This window comes from Emys orbicularis, chromosome 23 (assembly GCF_028017835.1).
Source record: "Emys orbicularis isolate rEmyOrb1 chromosome 23, rEmyOrb1.hap1, whole genome shotgun sequence".
Taxonomy (NCBI): domain Eukaryota; kingdom Metazoa; phylum Chordata; order Testudines; family Emydidae; genus Emys; species Emys orbicularis.
Genome location: NC_088705.1, coordinates 5,914,127 through 5,941,951, shown reverse-complemented (window position 1 = coordinate 5,941,951; position 27,825 = coordinate 5,914,127). Strand labels below are relative to the sequence as shown.

Here is a 27,825-nt window from a genome sequence, read left to right as displayed (position 1 = left end):
TTTCATTCTCCCCTGACAATTTGTCGCAAAGCTGCTGCAGCTAAACGAGCTTACGGGCGCACAGTCCCTCGCCCACCCCCTGCTAGCCCTGTGCAGGCTCCTGCAGCCAGTGCCAGGCCTCCCGCCCCACTCCGCACATCCCTGACACGGAAGGTGATGGGATCAGAACGCCCTGTGCTGTGGTGGGGGGGGGGGCGGATTCATACTGTGCCCTTAAACCTAAGCCAGAGCGTGTTGGGGGGCAGCTGTAGGGAAGTTAAGAGGCAAAAAATCCCATCCCACTTCCCCCACCCGCCCAAAATGCTGGGCCAAAGCACAGCCCCGGATCCGTTTCTCGAGCCTCTGAGCTGGACTAGCAGCTGCAGCCCCAAAGCCGGGGGCAAAGGCCACAGGGGCTCCACCCTTGTGTTTGCTGTGGTTCCTGCTTCCCGCTAGGCCGTGCTAGGAGGCCATAAAGCTTCCCTTTGCACGCTACCCACGGGACTCTTGCCTCCCCGGCATGGCTGCTCTGGCAGCCTTGACGTGGGCTACATGGGATACTCCAACCTAGGCCCAACATCACTTGATAATTGGCCTGGGACACTTGGCGTTTGGGAGCCTCTGACTTCCTTCCAGAGAGGAAGGCTGGTCATGTGGTGAAGGCTCAGACCTGGGTTCAGTTCCCTGCTCTGCCACAGAAGCCCTGCGTGACCATGGGCCAGTCACTTCATCTCTGTGCCTCAGCTCGGCAGCTGTAGGCCAGGGAGAGCAATCCCCGTTCCTTGTCTGTTCAGACCGAGCTCTCTGGGGCAGGGACCGTCTGTCAGAGATGCTACAGCAGCACAGTGGGGCCTGGTCTCGGCTGGAACGCTAAGATAGCGCTGCGGCAATGCCTGTTCCAAGTTATGTTCCATGAAGCCCCTGAAGCGTTTCCTGTGAATGGGGCTGCACCATGTTGGTGTTTTGCACATCCCTGAGATGACGCTCCCGCTCCCTTCCAAGCTGTGTCGTGCTGATGTCACTCTCCTGATCCGAGCTGACACCCCTGGGCCAGCGTAACTGATTTTTCTTTGCACAGTCAGGTGTATTTCATCCAAACAGACGGGGGATGCCCCCAGGCTGCAGCCTCCCATCCCCAGTACTCGGGAACAACCCAGCTGCCACGTGAGTGGAGAGCGAATAACAGACTTTCCCCTTTGTCTCCTTTTCCTCTCCCTGCAGCTGACCCCGCCCAGGAGCCCCCCCAAGACGGAGAGCAATTAGCTGACCATGTTTAACGGGGAGACTAGTTCCTCCTCGGCTAAAAATGTGGTCCGCAGCTCCAGCATCAGCGGCGAGATGTACAACGTCGAGAAGAGCAATGGGGGCAACCCGGACTCGGCCAGCATCACCTCCAACAAGAAGAGGCGCTCTAGCCTCGGGGCCAAGATGGTGGCTATCGTGGGGCTGTCCCAGTGGAGCAAGAGCACCCTGCAACTCAACCAGCCCGGTAAGAGCGGGAGGTTTGTGCTCGCTTCGGGAGATCCCTCGTTTCCTGCCCAGCTCCCTGTTTATCCTTGGCAGCAGCTCTGCAGTGGGCACAGTCCCATCGCTCCTGCCCAGCTCGGGATCAGCTGCTGGCGCAGGGCACGCAAACTAAGCTGTCGTTACGGCTAGCACATGCTCAAGCCACCTGCCCTTCCCTCCCTCTGCCAGAATGGTGCCCAACTGCTACGTGTTTAATGAGGGGAAATCCTGCTCTGTTCCATCCCCTCTGACCTCGGTCACTATCCATGGGGGCAATGCAGGAGGGATGCTGGAGAATGGACCCAAACGCACCATTTTCTCTTGGTCACCGCTGAGGCTTTCGCACCTGTCCTTGCAAAGGGCTGAGACACGCGTGGTGGGAACTGAGGGTTCTGGGGACATTCTAGGTCCAGCGTCTTAGAGCCTGATCCAAACCCCATTGAAGCAAATGGAGATCTGTCCATGTACGTCAGCGTGTTTTGGATCAGCCCCCCCGTCCCTTCTGCTCCAATCCCATTGCATGAGACTGGGGGTAAAATTTTCAAAGAGAGTGTCTAAGGGGAAGATGTCCCTGGTCACAGAAGGAGGTGGGGCATCAAACTCCCATTGATTTTCAGTAGCACTGAGGTGTCTAACTGCCCTTTGTGCCTTTGAAAAGCCTTCCCCAAAGTGATTTAGGAGCCTACATTACATTGACTTTCAGAGAAATTTAGGTTCCTGAACGCCTAAGTCACTTTTGAAAATGGGACCTATGGTCCCGATCCTCCAAGGTATTTAGGCACCCAACTCCTATGGAGAACAATGTAGGTGCCTAAGTACCTTTGAAAATCAGACTGTTCGGCTCTTTTGAAAGTTTGACACCCCCTCTCGCCCTCAGCACCATCCTTAGTAGTCCCATCTCCTTGGTCTGTTGCAACTGAGCTTGAAATGAAAGGTAAGAGGAAGGAGTTGGATGGAAGAAGCTAGGGGCATTTCCCCAAAACCCTTCCAGAACCTACACTGGGAAAGAAATGAAATGAAACTTCTCACTTGCATTAAAGATGGTGATAAATCAGCCCAAATGGCCTCTCCTTCCAGCAGTGGGACAATGAATGGAGACTACATGCAGATCACTGGTTTTTAAAACCACATGGTAACGTAGACAGATCCAGTGTCGGGAAAGTCTGGAACTCTGACCTTTCTTGGTATTAAAACCAAGCTGGGGATTGTTGGAGGCTTAGAGTTATGGTTACACACAAAAGTTGTACCGCTTTAACTATCTCGGTATAGCTGACGCAGTAGCTCTCCGCAGTGTGAATATAGTTGCGCTGGCAGAGAGGCGCCTTCTACTGGTATAGGCTATTCCCCTAAATGTACCAGTATAAGGCATCTTTATAACAGCACAATTGCATCCATGCTAGTCATGGCATTGATCTAGCTATTTTGTTAAAGGGCTGGGGAAGGTGCAGACCAGGTTATGTCATCTAAATGGGATCAGGGCTCCAGTGTTCTAGGCTAGTGGCTGTCAACCTTTCCAGACTACTGTACCCCTTTCAGGAGTCTGATTTGTTTTGTGTACCCCCAAGTTTCACCTCACTTAAAAACTACTTGCTTACAAAATCAGCCATAAAAATACAAAAGTGTCACAGCGCACTATTACTGAAACATTTCTCCTTTTTACTGTATAATTATAAAATAAATCAATTGGAATATAAATATTATACTTACATTTCAGTATCTAGTATATAGAGCAGTAGAAACAAGTTATTGCTGTATGAAATTTTAGTTTGTACTGACTCCACTAGTGCTTTTTATGTAGCCTGTTGTAAAACTAGGCAAATATCTAGATGAGTTGATGTAGCCCATGGAAGACCTCTGTGTACCCCCAGGGTATATGTACCCCCGGTTGAGAACCACTGTTCTAGGCTCTGTACGGACAGAGTAAAGGACAACTCCTAGTCCAAAGAGCACTATTCATGTTAGCTCTGAAGAGTTTTGTGCCCCATAATTAAGGCTGCATTTCTGTTGAAAGCTGACTTTTCTCCAAAGTGCTTTAAAATTCCTGTGCAGAGGCAAATGGCCTATGAAATTGCTATGGAGCATTAGGAGCTGGGTAGAGTTTATGCTGCAAATTGGAATCCCTTGACCAAATGACTCAGATAAATTTTGGGCCAAATCCTGAGATTTTTGCCCTCTGAGGGTGTAGAATTCAGTGGGAACTTTGCCAGCATAAGTCCTGAGTAAATGGCTCAGGATCTGGTTCTCTGCATCTAGTTGCAGTTGTTTCTCCAGGAAACCTTAATATAAAAAGTGCTAGTGGGAGGAAGATGCTAATTCAGAGAAAGAACTAGTCAAATGTCCTGGCTATGGGAAGTTTTAAGTACTTGAAATAGAGCTTTAAAAAAAGCTGGAGAGCCCATTTTAGCCCAGGCATTTTCTCTGAGTTATTGCTTTTTAATTTTGGTTCTCGTTGGCATTTCATGGTTCAGTAAAGTGTGTTCTATAGGGAGAAGGAGTTAATTTAGAGCCGGCAAGCCTTGCACATCAGAGATGTTTCTGAAGGGTTATAATTATCCCAGAAAGCTAAGCAAAGAGCATCCAAAAAACAAAACTGGGCAAAACTCCACCCAGAGACAACAGACTCCATACCTTCTAGGGTCCCCTAGGACTGAGTGAGAGACAGTCTAATCCATGCAACAGAACAAATGGTCTGGAAGCAATTGACTCTAAAGGCAGCCCCCATTCCCAAAATAAATAGGGTTGGGACCAATTTTTCACTGATGTCCTAAATGGCAAAATTTGTCAGTGCATCTGTGCTGCACCCATAGAACAAAGAGCCAGCACACAGCATCAGCACCACTTAAACCCCCTCCCCTCTCCAATCCCTATTTTGAGGGGGGGTCTGAAATAGCGCATAGACCTTGTCCTGGCCCCTCATTCAAGCAATTCACAAGGCCCGCTGAACAATGCAGCCCTATGGGAGCCTTCCAAACGGGTAGCTCTGAACCAGTGATACTCACACACACCACCCTTCCTGAATAGCAGGCCCCATTTCACAGATGGACTCTGCAAGGTTGTTTTCAGAGATGGAAAAAAAGCTGCAATTGACCATGAAAGTTAGTAAACAGGCTGGGGCGTGGGTGTGCTCCAAGAGAGCCAGCCCTTTCCCAATAGACCCGCCCCTTCAAAAGGGCCAAGTTTATACTGGTCCAGAATAGGCCTGCCCGCTGCAGGAGCAAGATGGGAGAGTTCACAGTGGGGTCCAAGAGTTGCTCCATGAGCACACTGCAGTTTTCAGCACCATGGACAAGACTCAGTGACACACAAGGCTCAGCAAGTTAGGCAGGCGGAGGGGCTTGCAGGCTTTACTATAGAGAGCTTCCGGGAGGGCTGCTGGAATCTAGGTCCAGATCCTTACAAGTATTTAGGCTTATGGAGCCAGGCCTTGCTCCCTAGGAAGAGTGCATGTAGGGTTGGGTTGGTGGAGCCCATGTGCAGAGGGGGTCACCAGTGGGAGGTTAATCATAGAATCATAGAATATCAGGGTTGGAAGGGACCTCAGGAGGTCATCTAGTCCAACCCCCTGCTCAAAGCAGGACCAATCCCCAACTAAATCATCCCAGCCAGGGCTTTGTCAAGCCTGACCTTAAAAACCTCTAAGGAAGGAGATTCCACCACCTCCCTAAGTAACCCGTTCCAGTGCTTCACCACCCTCCTAGTGAAAAAGATTTTCTTAATATCCAACCTAAACCTCCCTCACTGCAACTTGAGACCATTACTCCTTGTTCTGTCATCTGGTACCACTAAGAACAGCCGAGCTCCATCCTCTTTGGAATCCCCTTTCAGGTAGTTGAAAGCAGCTATCAAATCCCCCCTCACCCTTCTCTCCTGCAGACTAAACAATCCCAGTTCCCTCAGCCTCTCCTCGTAAGTCATGTGCTCCAGCCCCCTAATCATTTTTGTTGCCCTCCGCTGGACTCTTTCCAATTTTTCCACATCCTTCTTGTAGTGTGGGGCCCAAAACTGGACACAGTACTCCAGATGAGGCCTCACCAATGCAGAATAAGGGGAATGATCACGTCCCTCGATCTGCTGGCAATGCCCCTACTTATACAGCCCAAAATGCCGTTGGCCTTCTTGGCAACAAGGGCACACTGGCTAACAACCAACCTAGGCAGCAGGATCATACTGTGGAGGTGATTTGGGTTGGCAACTCGCCTATTTGTCCTGGTGTGTGCGCCTGTCTTTCCCAAGCATGCACACAATCTCTGTGGGGCAATAGATCTCTCTACCTGCCTGGCAGACCCCACTCCCTTCCCCACCCCTACAATCTCTTGCTTCTATCCCCTCCAGCAGGGAAATCTCTTCACCGAGAACCTGGCCTGAAATTCCTTTACAAGAAAACCTAAAAGTCACAGGATTGACTGTGATTAACAGGAGCTCCGTTGTCGTGGTTTTCTCCCTTAACATCCAGGGAGCTGTCTATTAGAAACCACCACTGTTTGGGCTTAGTCCAGCACCCACATCAGAAAACCACACCACACCTGGCACTATCTTGAGTCCCCTGATTAGTAGCTTCAGAGGAGCCAAGGGCCACAGAGAATGGCCTGACCTCCTGGGCAGGGTAGGGGCACACTGAAGGCTGTGGAGTAGTTTCACTCCTGCTGCCTGTGCTTTACCTGCTCTGGGCTGGAGAGAAGACATCACTATCCAGGGGTGTTGATTCAGCACCTTTCACCAGCACTACAAGTTCTCTACACCACACCCTGCTGCTTGTGTTTTTCCTTTAAGCCCCGAGGGTGCAACAAATTGGAGGGAGGAGGGCCGTGGATGCCTTTACTGGCATCCTAATAGTATAACCGGCTTTGTCGATAATAAAAAGCTTTAATCTTTCTGAGCACTTCACAACTCTTAATGTACTTATCCTCACAGCACCTCTGTGCAGTAGGGCAGGGCCATTATCTGAGAGACTGAGTGATTTGGCCAAGGTTATTTACAGGGAGTCTGTGTCAGAGTATGGACGTGAACCCAGATCTCTCAAATCCTAGGCTAATTCTCTAACCATTGGGCCATCCTCCCTCTGCTTCTTTGACAGGGCTAATCTCAAATCTAGTAATGAGGCCGGGGAAAATAGGCTTGGTGGGATGCACACAGCTGGAGAACCTGTGTTCTGCACTGATCGCTGTCTCAGAAATGCTATGGCAGAAAGAGGACGATTCAGGTTGGGCATCATGAATGGGCAAGACTTGCCTAGGAAGAGGCTGGAAAAAAAAATTGGGGCTGTTTATGGTTGAGAGAGGAAACAAACCTATTGAATCCTTTCCTCCTCTGCTGAGATCACCAAGAAAGGGAGCCACTGGAGTTTTGCAACAGGAAGACTTGGAGCTAGATTGAGATCCTAGCAACTCATTTTAGATGAGGGGGAGAGTCTGACAGCAACAACTTTTACTCTCCCAGCCTGGGCTGGGTTTGATCTTGCAACCTTAGTGAGAAAGAGTTCTCTCTCATTAATAATTCCCCAGCTCAGCCAGATGCCTAAACCGACCCCCCGACCACAGGGGTTTGAGAGTCCAAATCTCAACTCCAGTTTTGAATATGGGCAGTATGAGTAGCCCAAGTCCCTTCTGATGAACCACTGAGCTGTAATTGGGGGATTTCTCTTCCCCTATTTACTGGGGGAAATTCTCTGGGCTGGGTGGTGCAGAGTGGCCGACTATGATCATAAATGAACCCTGAGAGCTGTAAAAAAAAAAAAACTATGAAACTTTAGCACATAACCCAGGCTGAGGCCTTTTAGTCAGTTTTGTCTGTTTCTTAGCCTAATTCTGCTTAAAAACTGCTTAGATTAAAACAAAATGAAATAGCCCCTCAAAGAATAAAGATGAGTTCCTGCATCCCATTGCTCATAGTGGCTAGCACTCGCTCGTGGGTGCATTCCCACGGGAATCAAGGGTGCTGTGTGTCTGTACTAACCCATGTGAGTAAGGGGGCAAACCCTGGCCCTAAGTTAGTTGAACAAATGTGATCCATTCCAGGCAACAGCCATGGTGCATCTCCAAACACACACTAGACAGAAATCAAGTTGTTGGGAATGGCAGTTCCTGGCTGCCTTTCTCCTCCATTCTATTCCTTGCCATCCATCCCACTGCCTGCCTCCTCCTGCCATCGCGTTCTGACCCTTCTGACTCTTGGCTCTAGCCAGGATGTAATTGGATGGAGAAAGGGAGATTTAGTTGATCAATTAATGTCACATCCCTGAGTATAGATGGTGCCATCACTGTATCACAGGCACCAAGCCTCCACTATATTTCAAGGGAGATAATTATGGGTAATGAAATTTACCAATCCGTGCTGGAAATATTTCAAATGCCAGAATGGCAACAGGTGCTGGAAAAGAGATTGTCCTCCTGCATTTGTTTGCTCATAGGAGTTCTAACTAATTAAATGGAACCCCCATAATCGCCAAGTCCCCTTCCACAGCTTTACCCATCCCACTGCCTCCTCCCCAATGAATTTCAGGGGTGTCAGGGAGCAGGGGGTTCATACCACAAACATAAAACCAAGGCCAATGATTCTGAACCTGCCTGCTTACAGTCTAGCAGGCTGAAACTCAGCTGTCTCTTTAAGTTACTTCTGCCCAGCTCTGCCTGATCTGGGAGCAAAGCCTTTCAAATAAAGAAAACTTGAAACAAAAACCTTCATAGGAAAGGGTCCTTTTCTTCCCCGGGTACCTTGGCAGGGCTGCAGCTTTCCAGGGTTCCTCCATGGCTTGAGGCCAAATTGGTCTGGACTCTATCTCCATTCTCCTGGCTCAGAAGAGATTAGCCAGCAATTCTCTCCCCCACCATAAGGGGAACTGGCAGATTATATACCGCTCTGCTTCCCAGAACTTGCCCTGATTGGCTGAGAGAGAGAGAGAGAGAAAGAAGCCTTGCCCCACCCCACACTAAAAGGCTCATAGTCCTGGGCCCTAAAAGGAACAGTGGCCTCATTTTTCCCCCCAGACGCCAACTGTTATCCCTGGATCATTTCCTCTCTCCCAGCATCTGCCTCTGTTGTTCCTTTGGCCTCTGCTTGCCCCAGAATTCCTGAAACATGGTAACCTGGCCCCGAGACTTCCCCATGTTGCCTTAAAAGGCAAGCATACCCCATTACTCAATGCCCTACTCATTTTAGGTAGGAACCTCTAGCTTCCTATTGATGTCCGTGGGATTTGTGGGTGAGCGGCACCTCTGAAAGTCAGTTCCCTTTTATTTAGGTGCCTACATCTGGAGTTAGGAGCCTAACATTGGGTCCCCAAGTTAAAATAGAAAGTTGGCCTCACTTCATATTACAGCTAGTTCGTAGAGAGTGAGTATTTCCAGAGACAACTTTTTAAATGAAAGATTTCCCCTGTTTTTCCAGTTTTGTTCATAGAAATTTTCCGTCTTTTGAATGGAAAAACTGAATTTTTGGGGTCAAAAATCAGAATATTTCAATGGAAAAAATTTTTTTTCACAAAGAATTCATCCCATCCCCCTTCTACATATAAAAAAAGCCCTTTTTAAAATGGTCAGAAAAATGTTTGAGTTGAAAAATGTCACCAAGCTGTACCTCTAAGAAAGACCAGACACATGGGGCCTGGTTCCTCACAAAGGCCCCGGCCTGGGGGGCGTTTATTCAGAAAGGAAGGATGGGTTAGTGGTTCGAGTGTTGGACTAGTGTCAGTTGCTTATTCTGCCAGACTTCCTGTGGGACCCTAGACAAGTCCGTTGGACTCCGTTCCCAATCAGTGATTGGAGAATAGCACTGTCATACCCCATGGGTGTGGTGACCCTCAATCCCTTAGAGAGAGTGAGGTGCTCATATACTATGATAAGGGGGCCGGAGAAAGCGTAGAGAGCAATTTATCAAAGCTGCCCAGACAAAAAAAAAGGAACCAAAAGCCCCAGGTACAGGCTGAGTTCATCCCCAACCAAAGGGACTTGTCAAATCCAGGTCCGCCTCTGCTTGCAGGAGAGAGATGGCCAGGAAACCCCATCTGTCTTTGTCCAGCTGAGGGGAGGCCCCCTCTGTTAGGTTAGCAGGACCCAGCTGCTCTTCCAGGCTTCCCTCCGGGTATTATTTGTATTTCAGTCATGCCTAGAAGCCTCCCTCAAGATCAGGGCCCCCGTTGTGCGGCTGGGGAGGAGGTGAAGAACTCGGGTCTCCCGAGGTCCAGGCTAGTGCCCCATCCACTAGGGCAAGCCAGGAGAAGCTGCTGTGCTTTTTTAATCCCAGCCAGAGGACTCTCCTTTCATATCCTGCAAGTTTTGGGGTGTGCAGTCAGGCCCCGTGGGGGGCTGGCCCCCTGTGAGCTGTTTTCTCCCCCCTGGACAGTGGCTGGCACTTTCCCAGTGAGTGGGTGATGCAGATTGTTTGTGGGCAGGTGGTATGTGGACCTAGGCCCACGTTTATTGTCTAGTCAAGGGAGCTGACTCATGAATTATCGGCATACAGGCACTGCCATATCAGATCAGCCCAGTGTCTCATCTACTTTCCTGCTTCTGACATCGGCCAATGCCTTGCGCTTTAGAGGAAAACAAAAGAGGAAACAATCTCTTTCCACTCCTAGTCCCATAATGCATCTGGCCAGTGGTGCAATGCAGTATATGGTGGGGAGGAGGGGGAGGGCAGGTTCCTTCCTGACCCTGTCAGCACTCATTGTAGGCCCTGGAGCATGAAACTGGTTTGGCCCAATTGTTATCTTTACTTGTATAGATACAAATAGTAATGGTTCAAAATATGGAAGGGAGCATGGTCTAAAGAGCGGAGTAGGAGCCAGGGTTCTGCTGTGACCAGGTTTAGGAGACCCTGTGCGGTGGTTCCAGGCCGCTCAGGCTGAGCATGTCAGCCTGGGAATTAGAAGACCAGAAAGCGCCACTGGTCTGTCTGTGTCCAGCAGCCTCTGCTGAGAGGCCCCTATAATCATTACAACCACATCCTGTCTCCTCTCTACTACGAAGGATGCTACAGGTTCTATTCCAGGCTCTGCTACTGACTCACAGTGTGACCTTGGGCAAATCACATCCCCGCTCAGTGCCTCGGTTTCCCCATCTGTAAAAGGGGGATAGTGGTACCAATCTATTTCTCAGAGAGATTGCGAGGCTTGGTTCGCACCTGTTTATGAAGAGCTTTGAGACTCGGATGAAAGGTGCATAGAATTAATATGGTGGGGTGTGGGGCTGTGTGGCTTGTGGGGACAGACAGACAGATGGGGGGGATCAGCCATTGGGCAGGGAGATGGAGGGGGGCATATTGGTTTTCATTTGCTCTGTACATGGAACTGTCCATGTGTTATTAGGCCTGGTGGTCTCCCCCTGGCTCTGAGTAACTGGAGCCCAGCGCAGAACTGGCTACCCGCCCCCCATGCACCCATTGGTTTCACTGAGGTCAGGGTCAAATTCAGCCCCACGGAGGCTCCACCTTGCACCCCTTGGGGGACCGCACAGCCATGGCCTCTTGCCCCCGGGGAGGGGCCCTCCTTTGCTTGCCGAAGAGGCGGCTTCTCATCCCTCCCTAACCCCCCCCATGTACTTTTCTCCCCTGGCTGGGGCAGGGGCCCAGGTGCCCGATGAATCACTGGCCGACCCTGCGGGTGGCTGAGGGACGCCAGAGCGAATTAGCATCAGCGCGGGGAAGGCAGAGCATAAACCAGCTGGGGGGGGGGGGGGGGCTGAGGGGAGGGGTTGCCATGGCAACCTGTGACTGGCACATGAAGGTGGTGGGGGGAAACGCATGTAAAATGCTGAACAGAAATAATCTGGGAGCACGAGGGGCCGCGGGAGCCTGGCCTGGCCTGGCTTTCTGCCTCCGCGGCGTCCTTGGGCTTGCTCTTGATTAACCCCACCTGGCCGCCTTGCTTTTTCTTTTGCGGGGGTCTCGCTCTCCCTGGCTTTCTCTCTCTCTCTCTCCCCCCCCCCCCCAGGCTGCAATAGCTAAGGGAAAACTGAGCCCCAACCCCCCCTTTCCTGCCCCTTCTCCTGAGGGTTGGGCAGCGAGGAGTCCCCGCATTTGGAGAGGCCAGAGATCAAATTCCCTGCTGTTGTAACCCCATTTGCACCAGCAGAATATGGGGCCTGGGAGACTGAGGCTTTGTCTGCAGCTGGCAGCGAGCCCCCCCGCAGGGGTAGCCAGACTCGTGCTAACTCGGCTGAGGCCAGCGAGCCTAAAAACGGCGGCGTGGATGTCGCGGCTCGGGTGCCACTCAGGCGCTCACGCCTCCCCCTGCCCTCTGGGTCTGCGCTCAGGTGGCTCCGGCAGAGCCAAACCCTGACGTTCCTCTCTCTACCTTGCAATTCTGCAACCCAGTGGCACCTTCCGGCCATGGATCCTCCCACCCACCTTCCCGGTCCCCCTACTCCTCGCCGCTAAGGCCTCGTAACCCCACTGCAGTAAAACCAGAGTCTCCCGGACCTTCGGCCAGCTCGCTACGCTTCCCGTTAACAGAAGCACGACTCTCCTCCCTCGCCCAGTAGGGGCACCTCTTCCTCCCCCCCCCCGGTTCAGCTGGTGGCCCGGGTGCAGGGCTGCCCGATAGGTCACGGGACATGGCTGGTTTTGTGGCAGAAGGACAGCGGATGTGCTCATCGCGATGAGACGAAGCGTCGTTTGACTCCCGTGCCTTTTCTCCTGGAGGTTCCAGCCATTCCGTGGAGGTCGTTTCGCTTTGTGTCGTGCCTGCCCCCTCTCAAACGCACTGAAGCATGTGAATAATCCATTGGTTGCAACGGGGCTGTTCCCTGCGCGTAAGGGAGGTTGCATCGGACTCTTCGCTCCCCTGTAGCATTTCCCCCCCAAGGAGTTCAGCGCTTTTTCGAGACCCAGATTGATTTCAGCTCTCACTACCTCCCGGTGGGGTAGGAAGGTACAACCACCCGCAGGATATAGATGGGGAAACTGAGGCACGGGGCAGTGCAGTGACTTACCCCAGATCATGTACCAAGTCACTGGAAGGACCCAGGATTCCCAGTTGCCTGCTTTGCTACACCCCGCTTCCTTCCATCTGGCGTTCAGGGTACGTGGCCCCATCAGGCTGCTGATTGCTCATGGCTGTCGAGCTACAGGAGGGCCAAGCATGTGAGTTGGGCACAGAGAGGAGGCGCTCTAGGGCTCCCTGAGTTCCCAAGAGCGTGGAGGAGTGAGAAACAGGACAGTGTAACAGAGGAATCCCAGCATGCATAGGGCTATGCCGGCTAGATGCCTAGCCCAGCCCTGCAGCTGCCACGACAGCAAAAGACTCACCACCCCTGGGCACCTCACTGGGTGGGTACGATGCCGCCTTGCCCATGCAGAGGGCAGGGGTGTGGGAGCCAGGAGGAATGACGCAGGCAATCGTCCTGGGTGCTTCCAGGCATGTTCTCCCTAGCACCCTCTGTCCCTGGGAAACAATACGAATCAGCTGAGCTCGGCGGACCAAAGCAAGGATGCACTGGTTGTCTACGCCAGTGGTAAAGGCTTGGCACCCGCCCCCTGTGCTGGGGTGAATTTTACCCCAGATGAAAGGCTCAGAGCACCCCCTACCCCCCGCCAAAGTCAAAAGAACTGTGGCATAAATGCAGGGCCCAGCCTTTCCAGACCGCGCCTGCCTGCCGGCACCCGTGTGACCCTCTGGATAGCGAGCTGCCCAAGCAAGGAGAACAGAGCATGCAGCCCCTGGGTGGCTGCTCCCAAGTTGGCCTGACAGCCTCTCAGAGCCGGATAAGGATCCAGCCACATCCAATTCCGAATGGGGGTGCCACGGCCTGCAGAGCCAGCGCTCCCGGCCCTGCGGCATCAGTGAGTTTTCTCAGTGGCTCCTCCTGTCTCTTGCTTCTCCAATCGATCCGTGTTCCTGCCTCTCTCGAACCCAAGTCCACCCCAGCAGAGGGGAGCGCTCTGTGTCACTCCGATAGCGATAGCTCAGCAGGGAGGAGACTCTGGGGCTGGCTGTAGGGGGTCCCACTGCATTGCAGACAAAATTACCATGGCAACACTCGCCAGGAAGATGCTGCACGGAGGCAGAATCAAACTGAAAGGGAAGAGGCGGCGGCGGGGGGGGGGGGGGATATAATCAACTCCAGGCTTCTTTGGGGTGTCCTCTCCCATCTCCCTCTCTGGCCCCGCTGCAGGCAGTGGGTTTCACTCCCCTCCTCCTGTAAGAGTTTACTGGGGAGAACTGGCTCTACATTTGCTTCCTCTCAAAATAAAATAAAACTGTCATCCAGGGAGCAAGATTCTCCCATATTCAGTGCTGGGGGGGGGTGGGGCGGGCCCAGGTCCGATAACAGGCCCCTTCTCCAGCCTTGCAAAATTGCCCTGACAGCTGGCCAGCCCAGGTATAAAAATCTCTTCACCTGCCCTTTGCCTTGGTGACAGTGGAGTATTGAATGGTGTTTGACTTGCCCATCAAAAGGAGTTACTAGCCCCAGGCAAGTAGAATTTTGCAAGGTACCGGGCTCCGGCACCAATGTCTGTGTCTGTTTATTTACGAGCTGGATCTGAACCTTTGCTGAGACTGGGAAATGTTCCCCCGTGTTTTGGCGTCTTTGTTCTTCTGCGTGATTAGGGTTCAGGTGCTGGACTGGAGCGGCTCTGCACAGACCTGTGTCTCAGCACTTCAGTCCCCCACCAGTGCAACGGGGTGATAATCCTTCCCCGCCCCGCGGATGGTTTGCGAAGAGGCGCTCGTTGTTTGTGTGACTCTCCGGGATGAGGGTGTCAGGGCCACATACATACCGAAAGAGACGGGTAGTCAGTGCCAGGCATACACAGGCTGTTCTGATGAGAATTCCAGCTGCTAGATCTGGATCTTGACACCCCCCCCACACACACACACCCCCCAGGGTTTGGATCAGGGCTTTCAGTTCAGCCCATTATACTCACCATTTGCAAAGTTTAGACCTGGATTTCGGACGATTTTGGACACCCCTCCGGCTCCAGCGATTTGGTTTAGATCCAGCTTGGCTTTTGCCCAACGCCAAAGTTTCTGGGAGTTTAGTGCAGCATCTGAACCAAATGGGGGACTTTTGGAGGTTCCCCATAAAACTCCAGGGGGTTGGGAGAAGCCATTGACTGCAAGGGGGGTCAACCCAGCAGCCCTGGCTTTTATATGCAGAAAAACAGTTGTTGTGGCACAGGTGTGCTGTGGAGTTTTAATAGCATGTGGGGGGGGGGGGGGGGGGAGAGCAGAAAGAAAACAGTTGAGAATCCCTGCTCTAGTGCAGGTATAATAGTGACAGGAGTCAGGAGTGCAGACACCTGGTGCAGGGTTTCCTGCTCATTGCTCCAGGTGAGAGGAGTTAGTTCATGATGGCCTCACTGATTGGCAGACAGGGAGGGGGCTCCCCGGGACTGGAGGGTCCATGCTGGGGTCACACAGGGAGGGGCCTCAGTGGGGATAGGGCAGGTGCTGGCGGGGTCTGTGCTGGGCTCACGTTTGCTCAGGCAGCGACACCTTTCTCAGTGAAGAGGCGAGTGAGGACATGAAATCAGCCTGGATGGCTTTTTCTTTCTTTCTTTTTGCAAAGGTTGCATAAATCCCAGTGAATAATTTATCAAAGGCCCAAGAGCAGCGCGCCGGGAGATGGGGATCAGAACCTTGTGGGGGGGTTCTCGCCGCGTGGAGTTCTTTGATTCTTTCATCTGCTATAAAGTGCCCCCCTCCCTTGGGGTCTGTAGGGCAGAGAGCGTTTCCCATTGGACAGAGCAGCCGCCCCCGCTCCTTCTCCCCTCCGGAGAAGGAAAAGGTCAGTTGTAAAGGGCAGGTAAACAGCAGATCTGAAGCATCTCAGCTTGAGCGTGATATTTCAGGGGAGCGTTATCCATCATGTAACTGGCAGAGAGCTACAGCTCCCCTGCTGGGGAAGGGACAGGCAGGTGGGAGCCAGTGTTTGCTGGTCTCACTCCTTGGCAACATTACCTGCTGTGTTCCACCAGCCAGCCAAGCCACTGGGGGCTCCTGGCAGCTACTGGGAGTGAATTCCATCTCCTGCCGATTGCCCAGTACCAGCTGCTTTAGAGGAATCATAGAAATGCAGGTCTGAAACAGACCTTGAGAAATCATCTAGTCCAGCCAACTGCGCCGAGGGAGGACTAAGTATTATTCTAGCCCATCCCTGACAGGTGCTTGTCTAACCTGTTCTTAAAAACCTCCAGAGAGGGAGATTCCACAGTCTCCCCAGGGAATTTGTTCCAGCTCTTAACTACTGTGACAGTCGGGAAGTTTTTCCTAATGTCCAACCTAAACCTCCCTTGCTGCAATTTAAGCCCATTACTTCTTGTCCTATCCTAAGGGGATAAGAAGAAGAATTTATCACCCTCCTCTTTAGAGCAACCTTTTCCATACTTGAAGACTGTTATCGTGTGTCTCCTCCTCCCCACCCCCATCTTCCCTTCTCCGGACTAAACAGACCCAATCTTTCCTCGTAGGTCATGTTTTCTAGACCTTTCATCATTTTTGTTGCTCTCCTCTGGACTTTCTCCAATTTGTCCACGTCGTTCCCAAAGTGCAGGGCCCAGAGTTGCTAGCCGAGGCCTTACTAGTGCTGAGTAGAGTGGAAGAATTACTTCTCGCATCTTGCTTACCACACACCTCCTAATACAAGGCACAAGAAGCCCCTAGTGGATAATTCTGTGCTACTCTGTCCCCAGGAGAAGCTCTTTTCTAAGGCCCATCTGGCAGAGACTGGCCCATGCCCCCAAGCAGGATGTTCACAACCCTTCCAAACAACTTGCTTTTACCCCTTGAATGTACCTCTCGTTAGCCATAGAAACACCCAGTCCTTTTGTTTAATCCTGCTGTGCCCTTGGCCCTCAGTTGTTTGACTCCATTCGAGTTTTTGTACTGTGCTCCTCTCCATGGCATTTGAGTGCCCTAGGCTCTGGCAGTGCAGCGAGAGAGGGGACAAGCATCTGCCGTGTGCGGTTGATTTGTTCGTCGCTCCCTCCCTAGGGGGAAATTGCATGTGTTGTTTTTTTTTAAATGACGATTGTTGTTTGTTTGCTGGGAGGAGCAAAGGCAGGTTGCTCTAGGAGCAGAAGGTGGCGAGATCTGCGGTGGTTCCTGGCTGATGGGGGAGTGCGTTCCAGTCCGGGAGGAGCCCCCGAGGAAGCTTGATCTTCTGCACAAATGAGCGTTACCGTTTTGCCATCAGTTCCCTTGGGCTGCATTACAGTCGCACCTCCAGGCCCCAGCCAGGGATGGGGGCCTAGGCGCTGTACAAACGCAGTCCCTGCTGCAAAGAGCCATCTGCCACCTTGCATCAGAGCTCAAAGTACTTGGCAATCAATTAACCCTAAACCCCACCTCAGAGGGGGCTCTGGTCCTCCTCCCTTTAGAGATGGGGAAACTGAGGCACAGAGGAGGGCAGTGACTTGCCTGAGGTCGATGACAGAGCTGCAGATAGAATTCCTGGGTTCTATCTTGCTATGCTCTTGCTCTAAGCACTAGACACGACATCTCCCATGACACCGCCTGGGTTGTCTGTCCCAGTAGGGTGATGTCATGTTGCATGGCCATGTACCATCAACCCTTGAAGGAGGAGGATGGGGGTGCAGGGAGCATTGTGCTGATGGCTCCCTGCCATCTTGCTGTCCGGGAGGGGGGGAGTTTCTTTACTTCCCAGCCCGCGATTCCCCAGCCTGGCTTATCTGTGTGTTTGCTTCCAGACGGTGGCCCAAAGAAGCTGCGTAGTAACATCCGGCGGAGCACGGAAACCGGCATTGCTGTGGAGATGAGGAATAGGGTCACGCGGCAGGGCAGCCGGGAATCGACCGACGGCAGCACCAACAGTAATAGCTCCGATGGCACGTAAGGCTCAGGGCACGGGGCGACCGGCCCTTTCCTGCCTGGGACCGGAGGGGAGGGGAGCAGGGCGCAATCAGCGAGGCGCAGAAGCCCAACTGCAGTTCTCCTTCCAGAGGAGGCCCTCGGTCTCTCCCAGTGGGTTGGGGGAAGCACGTAATGCCCCAAGGCCGCTCTCCTCGCAGGGGGAGGATGATGGCGGCTCTGCTGCTCTCCCACTCCCACACGGGGCACAGCTTAAGAGCAGGGCTAATGTCAGCTCTCCTGGTGCCCCAAATCAGACCGAGCCACTGGGCCCCCCGGTGGTGTGCGGAGCCAGAGCTCTCAGTCCCGGCTGTCACCGGTGCCTACCAGTATCAAGCCAATGCTCTCTGACGGAGCCCCACAACCCCTTGGGGTGATGCCTGCCCGGCTTTCAAGCACCCCAGATCCCTGGGCACAGAGTGTCAGATCAGTCTGGAGTTTCCTCGTGCTGAGTTCACAGGGTCCTGTAGAAATCGGAGGTAGCGACGGTCCACTTGGGGCTGTCTCCTCCAGGGCAGGGTGGTTCCCTGTAGAGTCTCCTGTGCTTTGTCCAGCCGCATTTCTAATCCATACATGGTGGGTATCCTACCAGTGCCCTGGGAGGGTCCGTTCCGCAGCTGACGTCACTATCAGGAAATGGTAAGGGAGGTTTGGTTAATTCATGTTAGCTCAGTGCTTTGAGATCCTTGTGCACATTATCTCTGTGCAAAGAACTATTGGCTGGGAAATCAGTGCTTCCTGGGGGCTTGTCTCACCTGTACTGTCCCTTCTCTCTCACCCCCCCCCCCCATCCCCTTATCTCAGATTCATTTTCCCCATGACCCGGCTGGGAGCCGAGAGCCAGTTCAGTGACTTTTTAGACGGGCTCGGGCCGGCGCAGATTGTTGGCCGGCAGACACTGGCGACGCCTCCGATGGGTGAGTGCTCACAGCTGGAGCGGGTGGCCCAGCCAAAGGGAAGAGGGGAAGTTGTTACACTGGGTTGGGCTCCAAGCCCTGTGCCCGGCCCATGTCTCCTAGTGGATGGAGGCGAACAGCCGGATCTCGCTGCAGGACCTCCGGTGACTGGCACCGAGGTCAGGCTCAAGCCCTGACCCTGCCTCCCACGGGGTTAAGGGAAGTGGGTGTCTGTGACCTGCCTGGTGGAACCTGGGCTGGAGTCAGGGAACTGATGCGCGCTCAAGCTGAGCGAAATGCTGGACACTCAGCTGCCTGCTGCTCGATGGTTTGGCTGGACGACAGGAGCCAGGCGGCTTTGTTGTGTGCGGAGCCCACGTCCTCCATCCACCCTGAGCGAGAGGGGAAGGGACTGGAGCAGTGAAGTCAGACCCACGAACCGGCCCTAGTCTGAGAAGGGCACCGGGCTCCGACAGGGACTCACTGAAATAGCATTAATAGGCCCAGACAGAGGCTGCTCCTGCTGCCTGGGGTCTCTCCAACCTGAGCAGCTGCGGAGCCCCCAGCCCGCTGCCCAGCTTGCCGAGACCTCCAGCTGTCTCACCCCTGCCTCTTCCCCGTCCTCACCCCTGCTGATGCTAATCCCTGCCCCGCTGAGCCCCACCCACGCTGCACACAGGCCGTTTGCTGCAGCACCAGGGGCCCTGACTGGTGAGCGGATCCTGTGTCCAGCCGCAGAGGGGACCCAGCTTGGTTCCACGGGGAGCAGGCTGAGCCAGCCTTCGGGGGGAGGGGGGGGGAGCTGAAGACACAGGGACAGGTCTCATCCCTGTGGGATAAGGGGGCATGTGACCCCACTGGGGTTAACCCTTTCATTGCCAGGCTGTGCTGGCATCTCAGCTACACCTTTTAACAGAGTTCAAATGGACCGCTGAGGATTGCGCGCCGAGGCCTGAAGCGAGCCCATTTTAACGTCCCAGCTCTGCCCCAGAACAAAGGAGGGACCCAGCCCAAAACAACAGACGGGGAGGCCCGACGGGGTTCGTTTCTCTCACTGGGTCAGGTTGGGATTTGAAAGGGACCCATGGGAGCTAGGAACCCAAATCCGACTGGAATGTGTTTGCAAATCCCAGTTTTGTAACCTGCCATTGCCAGGGCCACTAACAAACCAGTGCAGGAAGGGCAGCGAGGTGTCTGGGCTAGGACACAGGTGCCAGAGAAGCAGACAGGTGGCCCCTTTGGCTACAGAAGAGAGTGCAGTTTTCGGGTATGCATGTGGCAATGCCCAGATACTGCAGAGAGACCCGTCCTACCCCAGTGAAGTGTTCCATAGCTGGGATTTCTCTTGAGATGTTAAGCTGGGTGGAGCACCGTGCTGGGACAACGACTGCAACTGCAAACGAGGTGAATGCCGGCCTTATTCTGTATAAAAGAAAACCATTCTTTCAGCTTGAGTGAAGCAGGCCCTTTTCTCTATAAGCCCCTGTCTTAAGTTCCATAGTGCCTTTGGCTAGGTCTACACTACAGCGGGGGTCCGACCTAAGATACGCAACTTCAGCTATGTGAATACCGTAGCTGAAGTTGCGTATTTTAGGTCGGCTTACCTAGCGGTGAGGACGCGGGAAAGTCGACCGCTGCCGCGCTGCCGCCGACTCCGCTGCCGCCTCCTGCCGAGGTGGATTTCCGGAGTCGACGGCAGAGCGATCAGGGATCGATTTTACCGTGTCTTCACTAGACGCGGCAAGTCGATCCCCGAAAAACCGATTGCTACCCGCCGGATCGGCGGGTAGTGAAGACAAAGCCTTTGAGTCAGGTTTAAAACAAATACAAGGAAGTTCTTCTTCACACAGCGCACAGTCAACTTGTGGAACTCCTTACCTGAGGAGGTTGTGAAGGCTAGGACTATAACAGCATTTAAAAGAGAACTGGATAAATTCATGGTGGTGAAGTCCACTAATGGCTATTAGCCAGGATGGGTAAGGAATGGTGTCCCTAGCCTCTGTTTGTCAGAGGATGGAGATGGATGGCAGGAGAGAGATCACTTTTAAGGGCAATGGTAGGCAGGGGGAGGGGTGTGGAATTTCACATTTTCATAACCCCCCCTTGTTTTCTTTTAAAAAAAAATTCGAAATTTCCATTCAAGATTTTTGCCCCAGATTTTGAAGGTTCAAAATACAGCTGGTGGAAATGTTCCAAAGACCAGTAGTCGGCGTGGTGCTTGTTTTCCACCTCAGCAGGATGCAGGGTCGAGCTGAGCCTGGGCAGGGCGGGGGGCAGATGTTTAATGCCTAATGCTTAACCCTCCCCTCCTGCCTTGGTTTTTTTTTAAAACCATCATGAACAAACTGACCCTGAGCCTGGTGTAAATCAGAGTAACCCCTTTAAAGTCAATTCAGTGTCACTGGTGTGAGGGAGATCCGAATCAGACCGGCTGCATTTGAAGTACGTTCCTGGCTTTTCTATAGCAAATTTGGGGCCAGCGGGAGAAAGGAGGCATTTTTCTTTTCCTTAAGGCCATCGATGTGGGAGAGGTCAGTATTTCTCAATGACTGCTGCGTGGACCGGTGCCGGTCCCTAAGATCTCCCTGACACGGTTTAGGAAGGCAGCAAGCCGGACCCTGGTATTGAAGAGATTGAGAAACACTGGGATAGGTGACACCCCCAAACCATAACTCCCCAACCCCGGGATTTGAGACCCTACCTTGCTCTCAGCTCATTCTCTCTGTCCTCATCCCCCCATTTCTTACGATGTCCCCTGCTCCGAGTCCAATGCGCTTCTGAAATGCAAAGTGTGTCTCAGAATGTCCAAGTTCATCTTGTTTCTCTTAAACTCCGGCGTGACACCAACAGCTCCCCGTCCCCTCGCGCCGCCCCCTGCTCCCTCCCCCGGGCCGCGCTGGTGCAAGGGGTGCAGGCCGTAGGCCAGTCACACACCAGTGGAGCGACGGGGACCTACCTCCGTGCACATCCCAAGGGCTGTACCTACTGGGGCTGCTGCGGACGACGTAAGTGGGAGACCGAATCCGTGTCGTGAGCTTAAGACAACAACAAAAGTTCATTGTCTTTTGTTTTCCTTCTGGTTTCTTTCTTTCTTTCTCCATCCGTGGTGGTTTCTGTTGTTCATGTCGTTCTGGGCTTTGCCAGCCGAGTTGCCACATCCTCACACCACAAATCACATAGTCTTTGCTTTCCCTTTTTCTTTAACAAACCCACCCGCTTTCATTGGTATTGCATTTTCTCCTTTGGCACCTAATGCTTGAGAACACGCTTTCCTCAGCTGCCCTCTGCTGGCCAACATTAGGAATAACCACCACGGTCATTCTTCCAAGGGAGCCGCGGAGGCAGCGTGAAGGCGTAACTGAACCTGAGCGTTTTAGAAGAGGGTGGGGGAGAGGCATCCGGGTGGAGAACTTACTAACTTACTTACTGACAGAGGGAAGATTCAGTGTTTGTGAGCAGAGGGCTGGGGCTATCCCTGGAGATGCTCCTGTAAAGTGTACGACGTGGAATCTGGGGCATGACATGGGCCCATCAGAAATACCCTTGAGCCCGGCACAAAAGGACACGGACCATCTCTAGGGACGCTTTCATGGGACTCAGAAAGGGCTGGAGGAACTGCACTATAGGCAGGGAAATCGCCCGCCCCCCCTTTGAAGGGAACTAGTTGCTGGGTACTCAGCCAGGCTTGGGCCTGCTAAACCCAGGGTTGTGAGTTCAATCCTTGAGGGGGCCATTTAGGGCTCAGGGGCAAAAATCTGTCTGGGGATTAGTCCTGCTTTGAGCAGGGGGTTGGACTAGATGACCTCCTGAGGTCCCTTCCAACCCTGCTATTCTATGACACACTGCATTGACGCTAGAATGGAGATGATACCCAACTCTCTCCACCTCCTCAACTGCTTCTTGGGGCAGCCCCAGGACGTACGTGCCATGCTGAGGAACTCCCCTTCCCAAGGCATGGCTCTGGTTAATCCTAGGACAGGGAAAGCTCCCGAGGGGTTGATTCAGGGTTCAGAAAGGGCATATCTCACTGTGGCCCGACAGATACAAAAGTAGATGGACAGCGAATGGAGTTGTTGGAGAAGCAGAAGGAAAAGGCTCTCTCTTAAACCGGGGGGGGGGGGGAGCCTCATTTTTAAAATGCTACAGCCTGATTTCCAGAGGGTACAACTCAGCGGTAGTTGTGGACGCTTAGAAATTCTGCAGAGCCAGCCACTGATGTCTCACTAAGTTGTCCCAGTGCCGTGACAGCACGCTCAGACGGGCACTCAGGTGTATGAAGCCCATTGCAAGTCGCTCTTCTCTGAATTCTCTCCCCTGTTTCTATGTTGTTCTGGTAACAAGGTGCCCAGAATTGAGCTCCGGGTCCTAGACATGTTCCCATCGAAGCTCCCTTGAGGACGGGGTTTGTTGGCTCTCCTGTGATGTCCTGTCTTCTCGTCAGCTCCACATTCTTGTTACATTGGTTTTGCTGTGCCCCCCGCCCCCTGTGGCAGCTGTTTTAAGACACTGGGTGCTCTGGGACTTGCTCTGCAGTGCACCTGGTGCGTTAGAACAGGGTCCTCCGAGCAAGGGTGCAGAGGACAGTGGAAGCTGCGGGCGAGTAAGGGAACGACCTGGATGCTAATGGGGGGCGGCCATTTGTCCCTGACACAGGATGGGGCTCGCTAGGACCCCTGATTCTCACCTCTCCCCTTTTGTCCTAGGCGATGTCCACATTGGGATGATCGATAGGAGCGGGCAGCTGGAGGTGGAGGTGATCCAGGCCAGGGGCCTCACCCCAAAGCTGGGTTCCAAGTCCATCCCTGGTAGGTATCCGTGCCAAGAAGCCTTAAGGAAGAGCCAGTGGGGTCCAGGAGCTTTGGGAAGGTGTGCGGGGGAGGAGGGGTTAATGCCTCCATTTTGCTCGCGATAGTGTTGCTTTATGATACACCCCAATAACAGGCAGATGCCCCCCCCAGTCCCTTGGGGCTCCCCCTCCATTTGTGCTATGGATAGTCCCTTGGGTCTGGCTCTGCCTGGAGTGGGCAGCCGAGGGGTGGGCTGGCTGAGTGCACCGGCGTTTCGCCACCGCAGAGCCAGGCATTAGCACACAATAACCCTGGGCTGAGGGGCAGTTCAGGTTGTTCTACAACCGACACACCTAACACAAAACCTACCCAGCAAGGAAGTGAAAAGTCAAGGCTACCAGCACAGCACAGCCCCTCTCCTCCCGTCCCCCGTAGACACGGCCCTCACCACAGAGAATGCACCACAACCCAGCGGGATGCCAATCTTTCAGCATGCCTTCCCGAAATTCCTGCTGCCCATTCCCCCCCTCCCCCTCCCTTCTACATAGTTCTGGGAAACTACAACACAGGGCTTGGGGAGGGGGTCCTGGCAGCCCAGCATCCCTGCGGGAAGCAGAGCTCTGGTTGAGGTGTGTTTTTGGCAGTGCTTGCCTGGGTTTCCCCCGCTGTAGATGAGGCCCAGTACCCAGGTGATTCTGCTGAGGAGCATCACAGCTGGTTTGCATCTGTGCTTCTGTCTCTTTTCCAATGCAGCGACCTATGTTAAAGTTTATCTGCTGGAGAATGGGACATGCCTGGCTAAGAAGAAGACCAAGATGGCCAAGAAGAGCTGGGACCCATTCTACCAGCAGGCGCTGCTCTTTGACGAGGGCCCACAGGGCAGAGTTTTGCAGGTGAAGTAATCCCTTTTCAAGGGGAGGAGGGCAAAGACCACTTCTTAAAGGGAAAGTTGGATATCTTCGAGGAAATGCCCCCAGCAGCGGGTGCCAGATCCCCCCTATTCATTGGCTGTAAAGAGACCCAGTCAAACATCTGGTCTTTGACTGGGGGAGCGGATCCATGAACGCTTCATTTGAGGGAACTGGGAGTCTGGACTCCTGGGTTCCATCCCCAGCTCTGCCCCTCACTTCCTCCCTGACCGTAGGAAGTCCCTTCCCCTTTCTGTGTCGCTCCTTGGCACCTGAGGGCAGTAGTTCCTGCCGTATCATGCAGGGGCATGCGGAGACCTCATTTATGGAGGTTTGTAAAGTGCTTTGAGATCCTGGGCTGGAAGGGACTTTTGACCTTTCCCTCAATCCAGTTGCACACATCATTTGGCATAGGGCCCACACCTTATCGGTGGCCAAGATGGCTGTGAGCTGAGGGTGACATCAGCATCCAACTGGGTGAGCATTAGGCTGACCGAGGGAGAGCTCAAATGTTGAAGATGATGAGATCCTGTGGCTCCCATTGGAATTGCAGGTACCCAGCACTTCAGAGAGGCAGGTCTTGAACTGTATATGTTCATATTATGGTAGTGCCTCACCCAAGGGCAGGGCCTGTACAGACCGGGCGCCATACAGACCCTAAGAGATGTTCCTCGCCCAGAAACAGCAGGCAGCCCCTTGCAGCCAAGATCTCACAATCTTTTCTCAGTGGGGTAACTCATCTTCACAACATCCCTGACACATTAAGGCTATAATGCCCCATTTTGCAGGTCGGTAACCTGAGGCAGAGAGGGGCTGACAGACTTGGTCATGGCTGCACAATTCGAGGAGTCAGTGTCAGAGATGGGAATATAGGACCCCTGTTGTCTTGATTTTGAAATTCATTGCTCATGCCCCTAGCTCAGAGCCCCCCTCAGAATAACACCAGACACCTTTCTGGTGTGACCCACCTGGCTTCCCTCAGGTAAACGTTGGGGGTCCGGAGAAGAGTCCCAAGGTTTATATGATGCTCTGGGCACCAGTCCCCATGCACGGAGCCCAGCCTGGGACAGGTTCAATTTAGCTAATGAGGGTTCTTCCCTGTAGGTGATTGTCTGGGGAGATTATGGCCGCATGGACCACAAGTGCTTCATGGGAATGGCGCAGATTGTCTTGGAAGAACTGGATCTCTCCAACATGGTCACAGGCTGGTACAAACTCTTCCCCACTTCCTCGCTGGCGGACTCCACCATCGGCCCTCTGACGCGTCGCCTCTCCCAGTCCTCTCTAGAGAGTTCCACAAGTCCTTCTTGCCCCTAAGGGGCAGGGTTCAGGGCATGGGCGGGAGGGAGGGAAGGAAACAAGCTGGCCTACCAAAACCTTTGGTGGAACGGCTGTAAATATTCTGTGTCTGGTTTGGTTTAGTTTTTTTCCCCCCCTCCCTGAAACGAGCTGCTCTCGACATGTTCCTTGCCAGCTGCAACGTTCCACCGCGCAAGCAGGGGACTTTAAACGAGAGGGGTGGGAAGGAGAAACAAGAACAAACTTGTGACGCAGAACAAGTGATGTGACTGACTGACAACCGATCCCAAGACTGTTACCGCATCTCATCGAGTCATATTCGGAAAGGAGTCAAACAATGGACCATATTTCTCATCTGAACAGCTGGCGGGAGCGTCTTGGATCCGATTCATTCAATCCCACTGCAAGTAGCATGTTAACTCAATTTTGTTTTGCCTCCGTTTTGTTTTCCTGATCGTTGAGGAAAAATAGCTTTTTTTTAAAAAAAAGAAAAAGAAAAATGAATATATTCAGCACTACTACTTTTTTTAACGGAATGTAGCATCTTATATTATGTAGCCTGCCATGTGCTAATTGAAAACACATTCTCTCTCTGCAATATCTAGGAGGGACCCTCTCCCTACCGACAGGAACCATCCGCCAGTCACTTGCTGTTTTGGTAGATTCCTGACACAAATCTTGCGAGGTCGAGCAAGCAATCTGTTGATCACTTTTTTCTTTGGTAGCATGTAGCCTGTGACAAGTGACTCTGCCAAAGCAGTAGGGGAAGAAAAAGGTGCATTTGACCTGACTGTTATTTAAGTGTATTATGGTTCTGTCTTGATGTTCCACACTTTCAAATTATTTTGAAGGACCACCCCCAAAATGTAATAGATACCATGCCTCATACAACAGTTCCAACTAGGAGGAGGTGATGCAAAGGGAAGCTTGCAATGATGGTTGAATTGAACTCCTAGTCAGTCTCATCTTTGCTCATTCACCCCTAGGCGAGGTCCAACTTGTAGCTGAAAGGTTTCCACACTCAATTACTGCATTTCAGGGAGCAAACAGAGGGTTTGTCAGAACATATACTGTCCATAACTAGAAAGAAGGGCTGAATGCACCTTTTTCCAACCCTCGATTCATTGGTATGCTGCAGGGAAACATCTCAGTTGTATTCACTATGGATCTGGTGTAAGGGTGACAGATAGGTTACAAAACAAACTAGATGTTTTGAATTTATTACAACGATGAGTGTTTGTTTTTTGTTTTTTTAAAAAGCAGTATTCTGGTTCCCAAAGAGGACCAGTTCTTGTAGCAAAACCGAGAATTATGGAAGCTTTTTATGAAGGTGCCTAATGAAATTTGCTGAAAATACTCAGGGGAGACACCACTAGAAACTGCGGTTTCTTCATTAAAAAATAAATAAAAATTACACGATGACTGTCCTGAAGGATCAGTTTCCAAAACCAAGAGGTGGACGAGTGGTCAGACTGGAAAAGGACATGAGATGAATGGGGTATTTCTACCTAGCAGATATCTCTGGCCTTCAGTCTTTAATACCAATCAACCAAAATCAGGGTTGTTTGTTTTTATTAGTATTGATTGGCAAAAAGATAATTTCACAATGCACAGAGCACAAGGAACATCCTATGGTTCCTCCTGCGTCGTTAGCAAGGATGAACCAACTGGAACTTATTGCCGCAAAGAAACAAAAAAGTAAACCTGAAGGGTAAGAACTTTGCTATGAAACCATTCCATCCACAAAATGGAAACTGCCAGTCCGCAATGTACTTACTCTTTGGTGGCGGTCTTATGTGACACAACCATCAAGTTTTCAGCAACTTTGTGTCAAGGAATTTCAGCTGCTATGAATGTACATTGAATTTGCAACTTCACCAAACCAAAATATCTTGGGACCACTGAGCGGGGACCAGACTGGATTCTGCTGACTGCAGATGGAGATAGGTCTGTTTGCTCCCCAGGATCTCATGTTTTTCTCCCAAGGAACCAGAGCCTGGTCTACTGTGGTGGAGGAGTGACTGTTCAGTACAAGCAATATACACTGATTTCCAAGTTCACACTTAAAGGCGGCCCTGCTGGTCCACCGTATGGTTTTACCTTAGAGCTGGAGTGGGTTATTTGAGGAAGCCCATTTTGTGCCCGGCTTATTGGAACTGGAAGAAGGTGATGACATGAATTTAGGTTCCTTCCAGAGCATGATTCTGTTACCTGATGTCCACCTTGGCTGGCTGGACTCGGTTTCTTCGCTCCTGAGTGCTGGATTTTTGAATACGTGGGAGGGCAGGTGTCTGAAGAGGACAAGCTTTCAAGGGAGTGATCTTCTCCTTCAAATGAACATCATCTCTGCTTTTGCTTTGGCCACTCAAGTATTAGAAGAAAAAAAAGGACAACCCAGCTTTTGTTTGCTGGACAAATTAGCAGGTCTGATTTGAGTTGGAAGTTGAGTTGAGTTGAGCATTGGGAGGTCAGCTTGGACAAAGTATGAAAGTTTGGTAGATGTCTTGCTCATTAACTTGGACTGAAGTAAGCAGGTTCTTTCCCTTTCCTCCAACACACATCACGCTGTCTCTAAATATCTGAGTTAGTACCATAGCTTTACAAACAAACAACCCATTCTTTTCAGAACCAATGGAAGGATGTGA

The 27,825-nt window shown here is 52.3% G+C and overlaps 1 protein-coding gene across 1 annotated transcript; it reads left to right on the top strand.

The window, feature by feature from the left end:
- The first annotated feature begins 1,248 nt into the window (after window positions 1-1,248).
- Window positions 1,249-25,198, top strand: RIMS3 (regulating synaptic membrane exocytosis 3). The gene is made up of 6 exons (XM_065421823.1): window positions 1,249-1,468; window positions 17,131-17,272; window positions 18,095-18,207; window positions 22,890-22,991; window positions 23,727-23,866; window positions 24,986-25,198. Exons 1-6 carry the CDS (start codon window positions 1,249-1,251, stop codon window positions 25,196-25,198), a joined length of 930 nt encoding a protein of 309 aa, XP_065277895.1.
- Window positions 25,199-27,825: the final 2,627 nt, after the last annotated feature.